We start from the raw sequence: 17,864 nt of genomic DNA, 5'->3' as shown, positions 1-17,864 counted from the left end.
GTGGAAAGACAGGATTCACAGTCTGATAGACAGAATGTCAAAAGAAATTACAATCCATATCTGTGTATCGGTAGCATTAAACCATTAATCATATATACACAGTTGCATTTCAAACCATGTCGAGAGACATTCCATAATGCAGGATGTACACTGCACCTTAACATTCAGAAAGTAGAAGAATCTTTAACAGATTTACAGGAGTCATTGGATATCTACTAAATGGAGCTTGGTTTAATCATTTTAAGTATAGTTTAGGGCCAGCCTACAGTGAAACTGGCAAGTGCACTTGCTATAAGTATCGAACACAGACAAAAGAACATTGAACTAATGACAAAATAGCAATACGGGTGAGGCAATTAAGCTTTTTCTTTTATTGAGTACAGAAGCTATCTTTCACTTATTCCAAAGTATCCTGCAGGCTGAGTGTCAATATCATGGAACATGACCACACAATTTGATGCACAGTAAGCATACAGGTTATTCCAATGAGAAACAATTCACATCACATCCATTTCCCACTAGTGCAAACAGACTAAGGATACCATTTCTCAGCTTCACAGTGAATATGATGTAACTTAAACACCATCTAGACTGAATAAGTAAAACGTAGTTTGCTGCTTTGTAATAAATACAGCCTCCAACAGCAATAGAAAAAACTTTCAATTATCAGAGCAGTAGCTTTTTCCTTTAAGTCCAATTCCTGTTTTGCTTCGGATGAGACTTTTTTAAAAAATTGCCACTAGATGAATTTAGGGACAACAAGAGGATACCTTACACACTGTCCCTGTGATGCTGTTTGGAGCCCACTATTAAATGATCTATGTAAGTAGCCTGGGTTCACTCGTCCTCAAGAGTTTTTCATTGACTACGCGACAAATACACCTTCAAGTCAACAACTGCCTCCAAAGCTTGGCTGAGATCAGGAACTTGCTCTCTCAAGAATTGAGAGCTCAACGGGTGGCAAATGGGGATAGTGCATCTGGCTATTACCTGAAACACCAGGTTGCAACATTTGTCGGGGGAAATATGGAATGCCTCATTTGAACGCATCAAAAGGTTGAAAATGCTATTTCTGAGAAGGTCACGTCAGCCACCTGAAATTACTTGTTTATTTCTGCAGGAAAATGCCTGGAGCTGGGATAGGAGCAATTAGTACAAAGTGGCTTCCTGGCAGTATCATCAAATTCAGCTTTTTTACAGGTTTCTTTTTATTAAAATGAGATTTTTTTCCTCCTCCAGGTACTACAAAATTAAAACGATTTATAATGCATCATTTTTATTTATTAGAATTGGAATTATTGGCCTTTATCAAATCTTTGATCAATGGTGCTGGCCAAAAGAATTGGCATCATTGTTATAGATTGTGTAAAGGCTTTTTGTCCAGACTAGTAGTTATTAACCTGAAATAGTTTCAGGGCAATTAGAGGTTAGGGGAGGGAGGGGGAAGGAGTCTGAAAGCAACGAGCCAGACAATCACTTGGGCAGTCTTTTCATGGAAATACTGATTCTTTATTTTCCCTGAAGCAGAGTCCACAAGACAAAATTGATTCATGTCAAATATTTAACCGCCAAGACCATGATAATGCAGGTGATCACCATCCCACCAATCATAATGAACTTGTCCTGGAACGCTCGCTTCTCAATTAGACGCATCACAGTATTTGACATTCCCAACATATTTGCCACATCCAGGATCTTCTTCTGTGCTCCCTGCAATGATAGATACTATGTTAGACAAGATGCTACAGTCAGAAAAAACAGAGCACAAGTGTGAAGCAACAGATAGCTTCAAAACAACTTGGACAGGATCATTCTTTTCTCATCCTGATATCATTTCAAATACATAAATTAACAAAAATAATGACTCAACGCTCTCTCCCTCTCTCTCAGGTAGTCACAAAAAGAACCTACGGCACTATTCAGAAGATCAGCAAGTGAGTTGTACACATTGTCCTGACACATAGTAACCAATACCAGTAAACATGAAAGAAACATGTTTATTTCCTCATTATCACACTACTTTTTGTGAGACTTCGCTGAGTGTAAATCAGTGGTCTCATTTCTTTCTTTAAAAACTGTGACTACTCTTCAACTCTGGTCTTACCCTGAACCTCAACCACCTGGAAGAAAAAGGGCAGTAGATGCACCTTCTCATCATCCACAGCACACCCCTCACCCCCTCTCTACGCCCACCCCCCCCCCCCCCCTCCCCACCAACCACCCTTCATCACACACCATCCCATTTCAGAATAATATCACTGTTCTTTCATGGCCATGGAGTTAAAATCCTGGAATACTCTCTCTGACAGTAGTGTAGGCTGCACTGATTTAACACAGCTGTGCCCCCATCACTCTCAAGAAGAATTCAGATCGAGCAGTACGATTGAAGATATAGATTACATATCCTCACGATGATCAATGATGCTCATATCCATGAAGAAGAAAAGATGTCTATGAGAAAAGTGGTCCTCAAAGGTGCTCTATAAATGCAATTTCTTCATCATCTTAATGTAATAGCAATTTTGGAAGTACAGAAGACTCCTTGGTCAGTTAAAGATTTTGCCCATACTATTCAAAACCATGAGATAATACTTAATACCATCAACAAATACCGGTAGTTCTCCTATAATGTCATAGTTGCGTTGCAGCGAAACCTTGCTTAATAGAAATAATGAGACCTTTGGGAAAAGTGAATTTAGAGGTAGACAGGCAAAGAATATCATACATGATCACTCAAAAATCATCCAAAAGTCTAATGCAAAGTATAGTACAGCCTAAATGAAGGTTGAAATCATATTTTATTAGCAAAACAAAAGTAAATTTAAAACAGTATGTTTGAAAAATGTAAGAAAGCTGCTCTCTGTTCAGTACCTCTCACAGAAAGCTGCTTGGTTGGAAGCTGACATCAGCACATGTGCAGAACGGCACATAGACCAGCATTGACATGATGCATGTGCAGAACAGCACAGAGACTTTGGCATATGCACAGAATGGTTCGAAGACCAGCACTGACACTGCACATAAACAGACACCAGTGCATGGCAAGACAGCACACAGATTTCAGAGCACCTGCAGAACAAAGTGCTTAAATCATGCTATTGCCAACAGAGGTAAGCCTTCCGCAAAATACCATTCCTTACATCTGTAGCAACATTATAGCCAAATCCTACTGCCAAAATGCACATTATTCCAGAAGTACCTGTGCTAGTAAATTAACTTACTATTTTTTCTCCTGCTATCTGTGCTGCAATACTGGCTGACAATGGCTGAACATTTGCTTACATAACACTGCACTTTAGAATAAGTGATTGTACAAAGTGCCTTATGAGGTTTATGATAAATCACGATATGAATAGGACTACAATAATTACCTTTAGGATTTATGAGTCTCTCATTAGTGGAGGCAGTGTGGCACCACTGGTATTGTAATTGCTGTATGACAAGTTTACATATTACAGCTTCCATTATAAAAGTGAACATGGAGTGTTTTGTAATAGAATCAGAAAAAAACTGAGAACAGAATGTATGACTTTAAAATGAGAATGGAATATGTCAGCATGTCAAGGTCTGATTACAACTTATAGTACCATTTCATCTGAAGATTATACTTCGTCTCTACTCTGAACACAACAGCACTCAAGACCAACTAATAGTAAATTAGACTTACATGTGAATAATCTGTTTCTACAGCAGCATAATTCAAAAGGCCAAGCAAGCACTCAGCACAAAAACAGAACCTCTGATCCAACTTGTCCATTCCAAACAAGTTTTCCAAATCCCATATCCCTGTAAACCTTGCCTATTACAGAGTCATAGAGATATACAGCACAGAAAGAGACCCTTTGGCCCAACTTGTCCATGCTTACCAGGTATTCTCAATTAATCTAGTCCCATTTTCCAGCACTTCACTCATATCCTCCAAACCCTTCCTATTCATATCCCCATCCAGATGCCTTTTAAATGTTTTTTAATTGTACCAGCCTCCACCACTTTGTCTGGCAGCTCATTCCATACATGCACCATCCTTTGTGTGAAAAAGTTGCTCCTTAGTTACCTTTTAAATTTTCCCCTCTCACCTTAAACCTCTGCCCTCTAGTTCTGGATTCCCCCACCCCAGGGAAAAGACTTTGCCTATTTACCCTATCTATGCCCCTCATGATTTTATAAACCTCTATAAGGTCACCCCTCAGCCTTCGACGCTCCAGGGAAAACGGCTCCAGCCTATTCAGCCTCTTCCAAAATCTCAAACCTCCAACCCTGGCAGCATTCTTGTAAATCTATTCTGAACCCTTTCACATTTCACACAGCCTTCCTGTAGGGAGACCAGAATTAAACATAATATTCCAAAAGTGGCCTAACCAATGTCCTACACAACCATAGCAGGACCTTCCATCTCCTATACTCAATACTCTGACCAATAAAGGAAAGCATACCAAACTATATTTTCACTATCCTATCCATTCATGGGCCTTTCCAAATGTTGCTTAAATGTTGTAACTGTACCTGCATCTACTGCATCCTATGGAAGTTCATTCCACACACGAACCACCTCTGGGTGAAAACATGCCTCTCAGGTTCCTTTTAAATCTTTCCCCGCTCACCTTAAACCAATTCCTCACCTGGACCAAGTGCTGGCAAATGGGACCAGAATAACTGAACTTCCTTAGCCTTGGGAAAAGACCTTTGCTATTCACCTTATCTATGCCCATCATGATCTTATAAATCTCTATAAAGTCACTCCTCAACCTCCTACACCCTACTCATTGCCCAGTAAGGGAAATCCTTCAGAAGGCCATCACGCCTCACAAGAAAATACTGCTGAGCACCATGGAAGATACAATCAATACTCAAAGCTAGGCTTGTGCTTTTTGCTACCTACATCCTCAAAGGTCAACAAATTGCATTGACAATGCTTTCTGTATATTGTATAGTCAGAGTAACAACTCTGGCTGAATGACAACACTATGCTTTGTAGAATGCAAGTTGACATCAGGGGAAAAATACTGTGATACTGCAGAGAAGATTCAGGTAAATGACTGAAAGGAAAGCAGGTCTGGGATCCACTCAGTTTTGGGATGTGAGCGAGCGTTTGAAGAAATAGCATTTCTAGTTCTGCGATTTCACTGGCGAAAGAGACTTTCACAATACTATGCATATCATTTTTAAAATACACTGTTTTTTTTTAAATGGACATCAATAGTGAGGTTAAGGTTTTATAGATTAAGCAGTTTATGTTTGACAATGTCCTTTTTCCTCATGCTAGCAAAACTGCCATCAATTTGCTTCCATTAGCTTGAGATTCAAGATTTAATTTAGCGTACAACGATATGAAATGCTTCAGTAATTCACATCTATTAGATTGTTTCAGTTATCAGTGGAATCACATTATATTATAAGATCATTAAGTAAATCAATTTGCAAACTTCCTGCTGTTAGAACTAATTTTGGCAAATCTTCATTCACTCCTGCTGAGGTTCAATTATAGAACTCCATACCCATCAACATAAAATTATCTTCAAATCTGCATAGATTTAAAGCAAACAATACTGCCAATTCTTCCCACAGCAACAGTGTACAATCATGGGTTGGCATAAATTATAATCTGTAATACTCAAGTATCCAGATGTAGATAAATATAAAGCTGTAAATATTGGAAAAGGAACCAGGTTCAAATGATGAAAAGGCTAGAACAGCAATGTTGTTGAAGTTTAATTGGTGGTCAACATGGCCAGTGATTTATCGCTCTGAAATTAAAGAAGTTTAAACAGAGTTATACACAAGAAGCAAAAACCCTACATCTGGTAGCTTTACAAACTGCCTTGCTGAAACAAATCACTTGTCTGACTGAAAATATCGAGGAGCGTTAGCAAAATATTCCAATGGCATTTGATTAAAAATTGGAACTTATTTTTCCAGTTGTAGGACATGGGTAGAATAGGCATTTATATCAGAGAACAAGACTTGTAAAATCACATGGTTGCATTGAAGGAACTCAGGAAAGAGATGGCACATCTTAATTCGTTAAGAGAAGTACTTTGCAGCAATGGCTTTCAACCAGTGTGTCACGACAAAGCAAGAGGTTTGCCGTGATATTTTCGGATGGCAGTACAACCTTACCTTCTGACACCGAACACCCCTATTATGGGGGGCAGGGGAACAGCTCCAGTACAATTGTTGGATTATGTTGTCACTCACTGCATGGGTCCAATGATTCTGTCACATTTATCCTTTACTGAGCTGAGCCAGTTGGAGTGTGCACCGCTGCTACTGCAGGTTGTCAGGGCTGTGCCAGAGCACAGCCAGGAACAGGGAGAGTGTGGGAATTGCAGCGTACAGAGAGCCGGCCCTTGGCTGGAACTGAGTCACAGGGAGAGGGGATCGGCTCACTACCTCACCAAGTGCTGAACAGTCAGGGGTAGCTGCTACCCCGGGTGACCAGGTTTCCTCTACAACCAAGCCGTGCTACAACTTCTGCAAGATGGTGGCAAACGGATTGCAGTGGAGGGAGCAGGGAGTAAGGAGGCCATAGGAGAGCTTCACCAATTACTCAGTATTGCCATTCATAGAATCCCTACAATGTGGGAGCAGCCAGTCGGCTCATTGAGTCCACTCCGGCCCTCCAAACAGCATCCCAAACAAAACTGTAAGTCCAAACAGAAAGATTAGTCACAACAGAATACTGGCTATATATCTAGAGGACTACAAGAGGACAGGAATCATCTGCAGTTATGAGTAGATCATACATGGAATACAGCTCTTCATATCACAGAAGGAAAAATTGGCATTGTGAGCACAGTACGGGTAAGTCAGAATGGTATCTGGACTCCAAAAATTATATTGAGGCAAGATTATACAAATGTGATTTGTATTATAGGAATTTTGAGGATGATGGGGTCATTTAATTAAAATATTCAGGATATTAAGGGGAAAGGAGAAAGATACTTTCTAACAGATTAGGGAGTTTTGTCTTCAGAGACAATTGAAAAAGTAGAGCCAGGCCTTTCACACTGAAGTTAATAAATGCTCCAACACATAATGGGTATCAGAAATTTAAACTCGTTTTCACAAATGACAATTAATGTCAAATCAATTGTTAATTGTAAAACAGAGATAGATTTTTGTTGAACAATTGCATTAAAGTAAAGGACAAAAACAAGTATTTTAGTTTAGTCACAAATCAGCCACAACCTCAGCAAATGGTATATAGGCTTGAGGGGCTAAATGACATTCCCCTCTTCCCAAGTTCCTTCTGGATATTCACAGCAAGGTTCTACAGCTGTGGTTGCACTGATAAAGTGACAGTGAACTGATTAGGTTTGCTCCAGCACACTGATAAGCATAGCTCAGCAGCAGAGGTAATAAGGATAAATGATTATAATGGACTTTTGGCTGGACTGACCCCGATAATCATCATGTGATTGTGCAGCTCAGAAAGAGACCATTCAGCCCTCTGTTTCTGTGCCAGATCTTTGAAAGACTTATCCACTAGCCTCTATGGTTTATTTCCTATAGTTCTGCAAATTTTCCCTTTTCAAGTTGTTTTCCAGTTCCTTTTTTCCTAGTTACTATCAACTGTGCTTTCACCACCCTTTCACAGGTACGATCAGCATCCTGATCAAATGTAGGATTTTATAACTTTAACAATGACTGAAGTCAGCGGTGACACTTAGTCCAAAATTTCTTAATGTCCCAGGAGTATGAGCACGTTCGGGGACAGCATTATATCACAAACAGGAGAGCACTCTATAGAAAGGATTCTCCCAGGTTGTCTCTAACCAGTGTAATGCTAAATGGTATAGAACTCCAACAACATCAGAAACACAACTCCTGAACACAGAAAGGGCAATGTGGTAACATATGCTGATTTTTTTTTAAACCATTTTCCTATTATCAAATTAGTACAAGTGCAGAGTGCAAGCCCTCGAACATAAAAGGTTTAACAAATATAAGGAGTAACAGATACAGGACTCAACACAGAAAAGATGTATAAAAAAGACAACTCCACAGAGTCACATTATTACATGAAATAAAAATGATAAAGTAGTACTACAATGTAAGGAATATGGTATATCACAGTTTTGTTCCTAACATTAAATGCAATCCTGTACCAGTGTAAAAGCCACAAGTACATCAGTCAACTTGAACACTGTTTTATGAGAGTAATCATGTTCCATACAGCGAGGATGGTATATAGGGAAGCAGTGGAACAAGTTACTTTTCTCTGTATCAATGATATAAAATAGCGACAATTCAATAGTGAATTTGGTTGGAGTGCAGAAAATTGAAAATAGAGATGGTAGACTCCAAAGACGAGATTATAATGCATTAAAGTCACTATTCATAAAAATGTACTATGTACATGGCATCTTAGTGAACACACCAGAGATGACATTCAGTAAACAATTCTATAACTCATATCGGATCCAGGAATACAGTACATGAAAACAAAGGGTGATCATCCAGCTTTCGGGCTGACAAGATCGCTATCATTGAAATGTAGAAGCTGGTTATGCAGGTAGCAGAAATAAGATCCCTCACTTCCTCATTCAACTTTGGCTACAAGTCCCCTCCTACTTGATGATGTGGCAAAGCATTCTGGAATTGCCCATGTAATGATTTGCTTTGTACTAAGCACTTGAAATATTCCAGAACCACTGTCTTCACTTACAGGTGTTTGATGTGCAAGGTTAGCTATTTTTTATTGGTTGCGATGGACTAATTCCTGGCAGATGGGTATTCCATCCTTCCAGGGAACCAATTACAACTGCAGATTCTGGGGCTTTATAAGATATAAGGGAGACAACTGCCTGACTATAACGCTGCTCAGCATATATTTTTACCAGAAGCCCAACTTTAGTGCTACCTCATGAGGAAGCAACATAATGAAGAAAGGAAAAATGTCTTTCTATTTAGAAAAATGGCAACAAAGATCAGAATCACTTTCACTATAAGAGCTTGCTGACAAAACAGAATATGAAATGAACCCTCTCCATGGATGCAGCAAGTTCTGTTGTGGCCACGTAACTGTGATTACATGCTATCTGTTGTTTACAAAGTTTACAGCTCAGATCATTTCTGAAGTTGGAAAAACAACCCAAGGACACAGATGTTTTCCATTGGGAGGCAGCCGCTTTGGAATTGATGATTAAACCTACAGCGTGGGAACCAATCAATAGATAGCCTGGAACCCAATTCCAGGTTAGAACCACATCCAAACCAACAGCTGGATCATCTGGACTTTCATGTTCCCAGATTTTTCAAAAAGTGTAGCACATACATTCTTTTTTTCAGACTGTTAAATTTAAAAACTAGAAAGCATATATTGGCAAGAAAATTCCAGCCTGCTGTGTACATTATACTGCAAGTGATCCTGACTTCACTTACTTCTCTGCTCCCTAACAGAAGCAGACAGGACTTGCATTTCTCACAGCTCTGCTCCTCAGTTCCCAGGGACCACACCTTAGATAAAGACAGTGACATGCTTCCAACTGGCCGCCAACACAGATAGAGGAAGGCGCAATGACAGAAGTGGAGGGAGGGCAAAACTGAATTGAACGGTGAACAAACACAAAAAAAATGGCCAAATCACATTCTCACACCCACCTTGGCAATTGGGCAGTCTTTTTCCACACACCACGAAAATTTAAAAACAATTCAAACTTCAAGTAATCCATTAAGTGTTTATAATCTGCTAAATGCCTGTGACATAACAAGTACTGTCATTGTTGGAAATGTACTGATCAATCAATGGGAAAGTTACACGGTTTGATAAGTGTTCTTGCAATCATTTTTAAATATGTATAAAAGAACCCTTATCACCAAGATTGACAGACTGGGCGGAGCGGTCATTGCAAGATTTGATATTTATGACTTACATCAAGACTATCAAAGCAGGTTCCAAAGCATTCACAGCTGAAGTGACAATATTGCACTAACTTTTGCTGTAAAAACAAAATTGAACATTTGAGGAATAGGAGCAATTGAGCAACAATCACAAGTTTAACTTGTCTCAATACGGCCAATATATTGCACATGTCACTCACAGGAGGTTAACTGAAGGATTGAAGCTCCACTGATGATTTTTGTTGTGCAATCTGGAGAATACACAATTTGAATTCTTGCAGCACATTAGCCACCGAAGTCTTATTTTCCTTAACTTTATTCAAATTAATCCCTAATTAAGAAGTGTTTTTAGTGAGGAGTTCCAGTTATCAGAACAGACCTAAACAAAATGCACACTGGCCAGTTCTGAAGCTTTGAATAACAAATGATGATATATTATAGTACCTGACAGCACCTTTTTCCTGTGAACACAATGCAAACCTTATCCTAAATGACCCATCAGATAGATAGAATAGTGTACGTGGCCATGTTTGCTGTGCAAACTCAGCACCCACAGTGGTTCAGCCCCTAGAACATTACTTGATTCAGAGATTCACAGTATAGGGCCAACCATCTGTAATAAAAGACCATGTATACTAAATACAGAGGTTCACCAAAACCAAGCAAGTTTAGCTTCCTTTCTCCAATATGACCAGACCATTTAACTGTTTCACAAAAATATATCCCTGCGTAATTTTACCTAACAGCATCTGCTCAAAGCTTTCAGCTTTAAGAAGACAAATGTGATTGACTATAACACCAGAATTCAGCTGATAGATTTCATCATCAAAGAGAAAAGTGAGACAGTTCTATTCTCTTTCCCTCCTGATCTGGACACCATATTTAGCAACTTTAAGGAAAGGACAGATTTCAGGAGGCTCTTTTGAACAAAAACAAATAGTAGCAAGGATACCCAGTCAGGAAGAGAAAAATGCTTCAAGGGTAGTATGCCGGTGGAAGATTTAATCAGAAATAGAATATATAATGAATTTTGTTTAAAGTACAGATACTTAGAAAAATACAATCAATCGCAGCTATTAACTCACCCACCAGGAATGGGAAAGGGGAGAGGGCAGTGGGCAATCGGAGAGGGCAAGGGCGATCAGAGTGGATGAGTGCAATCAGAGAGGGCGAGGGCAAGCGCAAGCAACAGGAATGTTAGCAAGCAGATATATAGCATGTTATATGAAATAAAGGGAACTATGAAATATGATGACTAAGACTGAGAAATTACATTAAAAGTTATAACAGTAGGCAGGCAATAGCATGCACTTAGAGAATACATGCAGAATTACAACAAATCTACAATCGTTTGAGACACAAAATCAAACATGATCTACCTCTGGCTTACAAGAAAAAGTAAAGACTGTATTAGATCAAATAAAGAGACTTAAGAAGTTGCCAAAAAAAGGGAAGGAGCCTGAGGATTCATCTCAGGGAGTACCAATAAAGTGGTAAACAATGGCAACTTTACCTTTTACTTTTACAATGGAATAATATGTATTCCATTTATATGATGATCATGGTGCAATTCTGAACAAAAAACTCATTTCCACATGCAGTTGGCCAACTTGAAACAGTAGCTGAACCACTACTAAGCACCTTAGGCCTTTCAACTTGATTCAGAAAAACATATATGCACATTTTACAATGGTGATACAAGGGGTGTTACATTGATAGACTAAAAAACCTGAAATGGTTCTCATCAGAGCAGAGAAGGCTATATTTAATAGAAGCATTCAAAATCATAAAGGATTTTAACTGACTAAATAAGGAGGATCAGTTTCCAAATGCATGGTTAAAATCAGAAAATGCTGGAGATATTCAGTCTATCTCACAGCATATTTTGATAGAGAAACTGTGGACATTTCAGATCCGTTACTATTCGTTGGAACAAGGAAAAGCGAAGTGGTCCCAGATAGGAGGGAAAATTTAAAATAATTAGCAAAAAAGCCAGGAGGAAGAGTTTTATATATTTTATACAGATGGGTTATTACACTAAATGCTCTATATGAAGGGCAACTGAAACAGATTCAACAGTAACAATCAAAAGGGAGATAGATACTTAGATGCAAACAAAAAATTTGCAGGGTTGTAGAAAATATTGCGGGGTAGAACTAATCAGTAGCTCTTTCATAGGAGCTGGCACAAACTGGTTAGCACTGCTGCCTCACAACACCAGGGACCTGGGTTTGATTACACCCTCAGGCAACTGTCTGTGTGGACTTTGCACATTCTCCCCATGTCTGCGCAGGTTTCCTCTGCATGCTCCTCCCACAGTCCAAAGCAATATAGGTTAAGTGGATTGGCCATGCTAAACAGTCCGTACTTTCCAGGGATGTGCTGGCTAGGTGGATTAGCCATGGGAAATGCCGAGTTACAGGGATAGGGTAGGGTGGTGGGTCTGAGTAGGATGCTGTTCAGAGGGGGAATGTGGATTTGATGGGCCAAAGGGCCTGCTTCCAAACTGTAGGGATTCTTGGAAACCAAATACACCGTATAATTCTCTGATACAATTTTCACTATACAGTTTGGTGACACCAGCTATCAATAATTAGATTCTATAGATCACTGACAACTGCAAGAACACAGTAAGGCATTTTGGGTTGAGGGATTTAACAATTTACCTGGCTTTTAGCTAAATCAAGGGATATCAATCAGTGTTTCAAGTGCTGCTAGGCTCAATCTCTGAAAACAGTGTCTGTTCTATTTATTTTCCTATTTGGAATCAATTTATCTAACAGTTGTAGATGTCTTAACCATGATTTAACTAAGATTTATTTCGCATTAGTCACAGCTCGAAATCTGCCTGATTATTGAGCTTACAGCTAAATTTTGCCATATGTTTTATTTAAGCTCGAAAGAAATGTACATCATTAGGTTTTTTTTTCCCTCTGATAATGTATGGACATCTGTGCAAGAATATTGAGACTAGTGTGAGCAATGTGTTATAGAGGGCTGATAGTCTATCTGGGTAGTTCTGAACAAATGTGGGAAACTGAAGGAAGCCAATGTGTACTACACTTGAAGTCAATGTAGAATATAGAATTTTGGCTGATTAATTTATTTGCTGAGCTGAACACTCTCCTGAAACAAGCAATGTCCAAGATCTGCATTTAAGTCTCATACCACCCCAGAGGAATCCTCATAGTAGAGTGATGAAAATCGAGATTGTGCAAAAGACCAAAAGGCACTAGAATTTGATGGGCTGAAGAAGGTAAAAGAGATAGGGAGGGGCACTGAGAATTGATTAGGGTTAGGGTTGAATGAGCATTTTTAAATCAAAGCATCATTGGACTCAAAGTCAGTAAAGGTTGATGAAAGTGCAAGTTAGGATAGGGACATAGAAAATACCCAGCAGGTAAGGCAATAACTGTAGCAGGGAAATAGGGTTTAACTGTTTAAAACTGTTAGTCAAAATTGTGACAATCTTTGAACGAGAAGCTGGCAGTGTAAAAGAGCTGTAATTACTAATATATCATTGGAATAGCTGTAATTATCTTCCAAATATCTGAAAAGGATTTTTAAGAGTTTACATAAATTGTCAAGCAGTAAATTGTACCTTTCTTGGTTAAAAGAAAATACTGGTCCATGTGACTTGGAAGCAGTAGAGTAGTTATGAAAGTTATGTGGCCAGACACAGGGAAGACAGATGAAAAAGCTACCGCTGAAGATAGGATGGCTGTGAGCAGAAGGTGATCAGCAAACAGATGCTGACACCAGAAGAAAGCAGAGACAAAAAAAACATTTTATTAAGGAGAAGCATTCAAGTCTCTCTATGCGAAGGTCAATTTTCTGTTTGACATTAAGGAAGAAAATAAATGTCCAGAAGCTCTGAAAAGACAATTTACAAGTGACCAAAAAAAATTTGGAATGCTGCTTAAAGTGAAAGACTAAATCTGAGCTATATACAAAGATCAATTCTGTCCTAGCTCAGAAAGACAGTCTTCATTATATCCGCTATCTCGGGCCTATTAGCTTATGCTTATTTTGAGCTGATTCTAATTTATACTGAAGTCAAAATTACAAAACATAAAATCTTCCTTGCAACTTCTTTGTTCGGATGGCCATTCAGTAAATTTATTTACTTTGGTCTCTGGTTTCCCTGTAGGTATCATAGCAGAATTGGAAAAATCTGTAAAAGGTTTTACACAAATACAGAGACAAAGAAAAGGAGAAAGGGGGACAAAAGAACAAAAGGGAAGGCTTGTAGGGTCAAATGCAAAATTGATTCAATGACAAATGAATTATGATTGAAGACAAAAGCAGAGCTGGTAGTTTGTCAGATAAGAATAAAACATGGGTCTAACAGAAGTTTAACTACCAAGAACAGAAACATCACCAACACTATAAGAAAGGAAAGCAAGGTGGTTATTATCTGACTGTTGACAGGAAAGTGCCAACTTGATTGGCTGGGAACAGCATCTAACCAATCACTCAAATTGCACTTGGTTTCCCAAATGTAGGAAACTGTAACATGACCATCAAATACAACTGAAAACAAAATAAGTCAATTCCTAATTCGTTTGGAAGGAGAGTTTACGGTTCTGGATGTCCTGAAAGGAACAAGTGAAAAGGCAGTTGGTGCATCTCCTGTATTTGCATGGAAAGCTGCCAAGGGAAAGAAGAGATTACAACATGAACCAAGATACAGCAATGAAAGCAGTCCTTTCAGAATGTTCTAAGTGTAGGGGAAGGAGTAGGAAAATTGATAGTCACGCCATGCTGTAAAATGGTCGGTTGAACATGATGGGCTGGAAGGTGATGAAAACAGGAATTTCGTCATGATTGTGGGAGAGATGGAGAGACGCTTAGGAATGCAATGGATTCAGTCGAGTACCTGCCAACCAGCATGGAGGTGTACCTTTGTTTCAGGAGAAAGGAAAAGATACATCAAAAGTACTGGTGTAGAAGATGCAAACAGCAGATGTTGACAAAGCCAGAAAAAAAAGAGAGAGAATGCTGTCAGGTCTTCACAGGAACTAGGTACAAAGAAGTGTGATCAAGATCGTCAGATGAGGGTTATGCTAAGACAGGCTGAAAGATGATGATTTGATGCTCCAAAATAGGATTACGGTCCAAGGTAATTACGAGGAAATGACAAGAACTGTCAATTAGCCTGCAGTGTAAAGAATGGATTGCCAAAGATGCCCTTGTGAGCAGGTTTACTGCCAATGTGAGGATCAGACCCAAGATAGGAGCAGAATGATTGAGTGGAGCCAGCTGAGATGATCAAGTCTCACTGACAGTTCTCAATAAAAAGACCAAAGGAAGTAAGGGATAAGAGGGAAGGATATAGGTGTAACAAGAATTCTGAAGACAGGAGGGAGGGCCTACTTTGCAGGGAAAGCTTCTCATCCAAAGAGTGGACTTGCAGACACTGGCATGTTGTTGCGCTCAATAAGATGAAAGAAGAAAATAATTCAATTGCAGGACACCTCTGAAATAGCAAGTCAATGCTACTGAATAGAGGGGTCAAGAACATGTGTCGTAAAGCATGACATGCAGTGTTGGTCTCTGGTCATGACAAGAGCAGTAGTTGCAGGAATGCAATATTATGGAGATATCTGTAATCATAGGTGCCCCTATAACATGGAATCTCATAATAGATCTACTTGGAATACTTCAGAGGGAGAGATTTCTGCTGAGGCAAACAGTTAAGGCTGTGAAGGAAGGTGAATGAAGTAAATACCACAAAGTTTAGACAGGCAACTTCATTTCAAACATATAAGACCCTAGGTTTTCTTGACAGGCTGCTTGTGAGAGAACCTAGAACGAGAGCTTCCTATTTTAAAAAGGGATTGCCCAGTTCAGACAACGATAAGGAGACTTTGTTTCTCACAAGGATCTTGAGTCTTTGGAACATTTTTCTTTGAAAGGCAATGGAAGCAAAGTTTTTGAATTTTTTTTTAAAACAGAGGTAGACAAATGTTTTTAAGCAGATGCTTTATTGTGGGTAGGCTGGAATATGGAGTCATCAGTCAGCTATGATCTTAGTAAATGATAGAGCAGACTAGAGGTAGCCTACACTTTCTCATAATTTGTACATTTGTGTATGAAAGAGACAAATGGTAATCACAAAATCACAGCTTTTTTGGTTGAGTTCAAGTTTATAGAAGACTGAAGATTATTTAAATAGTTATGTCTAGAGGTAAAAAAAAAATGCACACAATCAGTAGATGAGCTAAGGCAAGATTAAAAATGGGCAATGTTACAGTGGAGATGAAGTTGAAATGGGGTTGGAATCCAAATCCATAGTAAAATAAAATAAAAGCCAAATCTACAAACAGTCTTGTGAACCTCAGATAGTAGCCTGGGAAAGGGATGGAGTCAGTGGTCAGTCCAGAGTTACCCGATTTCAAAAATCGAGAGTAAACTGTGCTGGATTTGCATCCCTCATGGAAAGTGTTCATGAATTTTCACAAGGACACAAATGGTTTGACTCCTGTATGAACTGCTGCCTTTGTAGCAAGATAGCAGAGGTGCCAGTAACTATGGAACTGCACGAATACAAGTGGGTCACAAGACAAGATGAAACTGAAGAGGAGTAAACTGCATTCAGTATGTAAGCTTATATAAAAGAGAGAGAGAGAGAGAGAGAAAAGATGGAACATCACTCAATAGAAGATTCATTTTGGATAGCCCTGACTTATTCCATTATAACTACAGATTGTGATCATATCAAGCATGTGAAGAAAATAATTAAGTTGTTGGCTAATTACTGAAAAACTAGACTTTCACATAAAGAACATTTTTAAAATTAAAAGGAACTGATATGTTCACATTGATATAAATTTTAATCAACTGCTCTTTCAAACTGTACAATCTTTGTTGATTTATTAAGAAAGAACTACCAGCAGCAAGGTTTCCAAATCTTCCCAGTGTCATGATGAGGTTATAAAGCTAATATTATCTTACATAAAGAGTTCATTGTATCAATGTACTTAAACTATTCACGGTTAGATCTCTAGCCTGTGGCACCTGAGATCTAAGGTAAATGCCACTCACTGTTTAAGTTTAAGGTGACTGCTCAGAACCATTTATCCAGTTCATAACCACAGAACACCTGAAATTTTGTCGCGAGAGACAATGAAGAAGAAACTTTAGTTCCAGAATGTGGAATGTTCCATAGGATCTTCTCAGGGCAGACTTTTAAAACAAAATAAGAATACAAAAAAAGATCAACCAAAACAGTCATTGTTATTAATTGGGATCGACATCAATAGATATCTCTTCAAAGGCATGAAGCAACAGGGTTTGCAGTCCCACTTGGATTTCTCGTGTTTGCTTCGGTATAGAAATTATTTAGGCAACCAATGTATTTTGCCTGGTAAAGGCTGCAATATTTCAAAGGACTAATACCTGAGCCTCAAAAGGAAAACCAAGTGATTTACTCAAAGTTTAAAACAAACTGAACTGGATAAAAGAGAAAATTAACCCTAGTGGGCTGCTTCAGGATAATTTACAGATGTGTTCATAACAATTGCCCACTTTCCTTACGATAAATTATTTAAATATCAATATGTTTTCATGGTGATTTTGCAAAGAAGTATAATGGGAATCCTTTCAAAATTATTTATTAAATGATCTGCATTAACTCTGGAGAGACTAAAAAGTGAAGGCAACCTCTCAGACTGAAAGGTAGGAAGTTTGAAATGTGGTTTCAAGCAAGAAAACAGCATTTGAAAATTCAAAGCTTAACAGCTACATGAAAAAAGCTAGTACCAAACAATGTATTTTCTCTAAAACTGCAGTCAGTTTTCATTCAGTTACCAAGGTAGATCTAATCCATTCAACTGTGGAAATCCAATTATTAATTCTGAAAACTATATTGGGCAGGCTGACATGAAACTTTGAGATACCATCTTCCTTTTCCTTATGCATTCAAATCAAAGGCACTTCAAACAGTAAAGAAGGCGGCTTGCAATCACCAAGCCAGTCATGTATACATTTGCAACATACTGCCAGAAATGGCACTCGTA

The 17,864-nt window shown here is 38.7% G+C and overlaps 1 protein-coding gene across 4 annotated transcripts in view; it reads right to left on the bottom strand.

Moving 5' to 3' along the window:
• Window positions 1-348: 348 nt before the first annotated feature.
• Window positions 349-17,864, bottom strand: part of gosr2 (golgi SNAP receptor complex member 2) — a 63,497-nt gene continuing 45,981 nt past the window's right edge. For all 4 annotated transcript variants that reach the window (XM_072561846.1, XM_072561842.1, XM_072561845.1 and 1 more), the window contains one exon: window positions 349-1,710. In XM_072561846.1, the coding sequence (XP_072417947.1) occupies window positions 1,549-1,710 (162 nt within the window). In that variant the 3' untranslated portion in view covers window positions 349-1,548. The remainder of the gene's footprint in view (window positions 1,711-17,864) is intronic.

Source organism: Chiloscyllium punctatum, chromosome 42 (genome assembly GCF_047496795.1).
Source record: "Chiloscyllium punctatum isolate Juve2018m chromosome 42, sChiPun1.3, whole genome shotgun sequence".
Classification (NCBI taxonomy): domain Eukaryota; kingdom Metazoa; phylum Chordata; class Chondrichthyes; order Orectolobiformes; family Hemiscylliidae; genus Chiloscyllium; species Chiloscyllium punctatum.
This window is presented reverse-complemented; position numbering and strand designations above follow the sequence as displayed.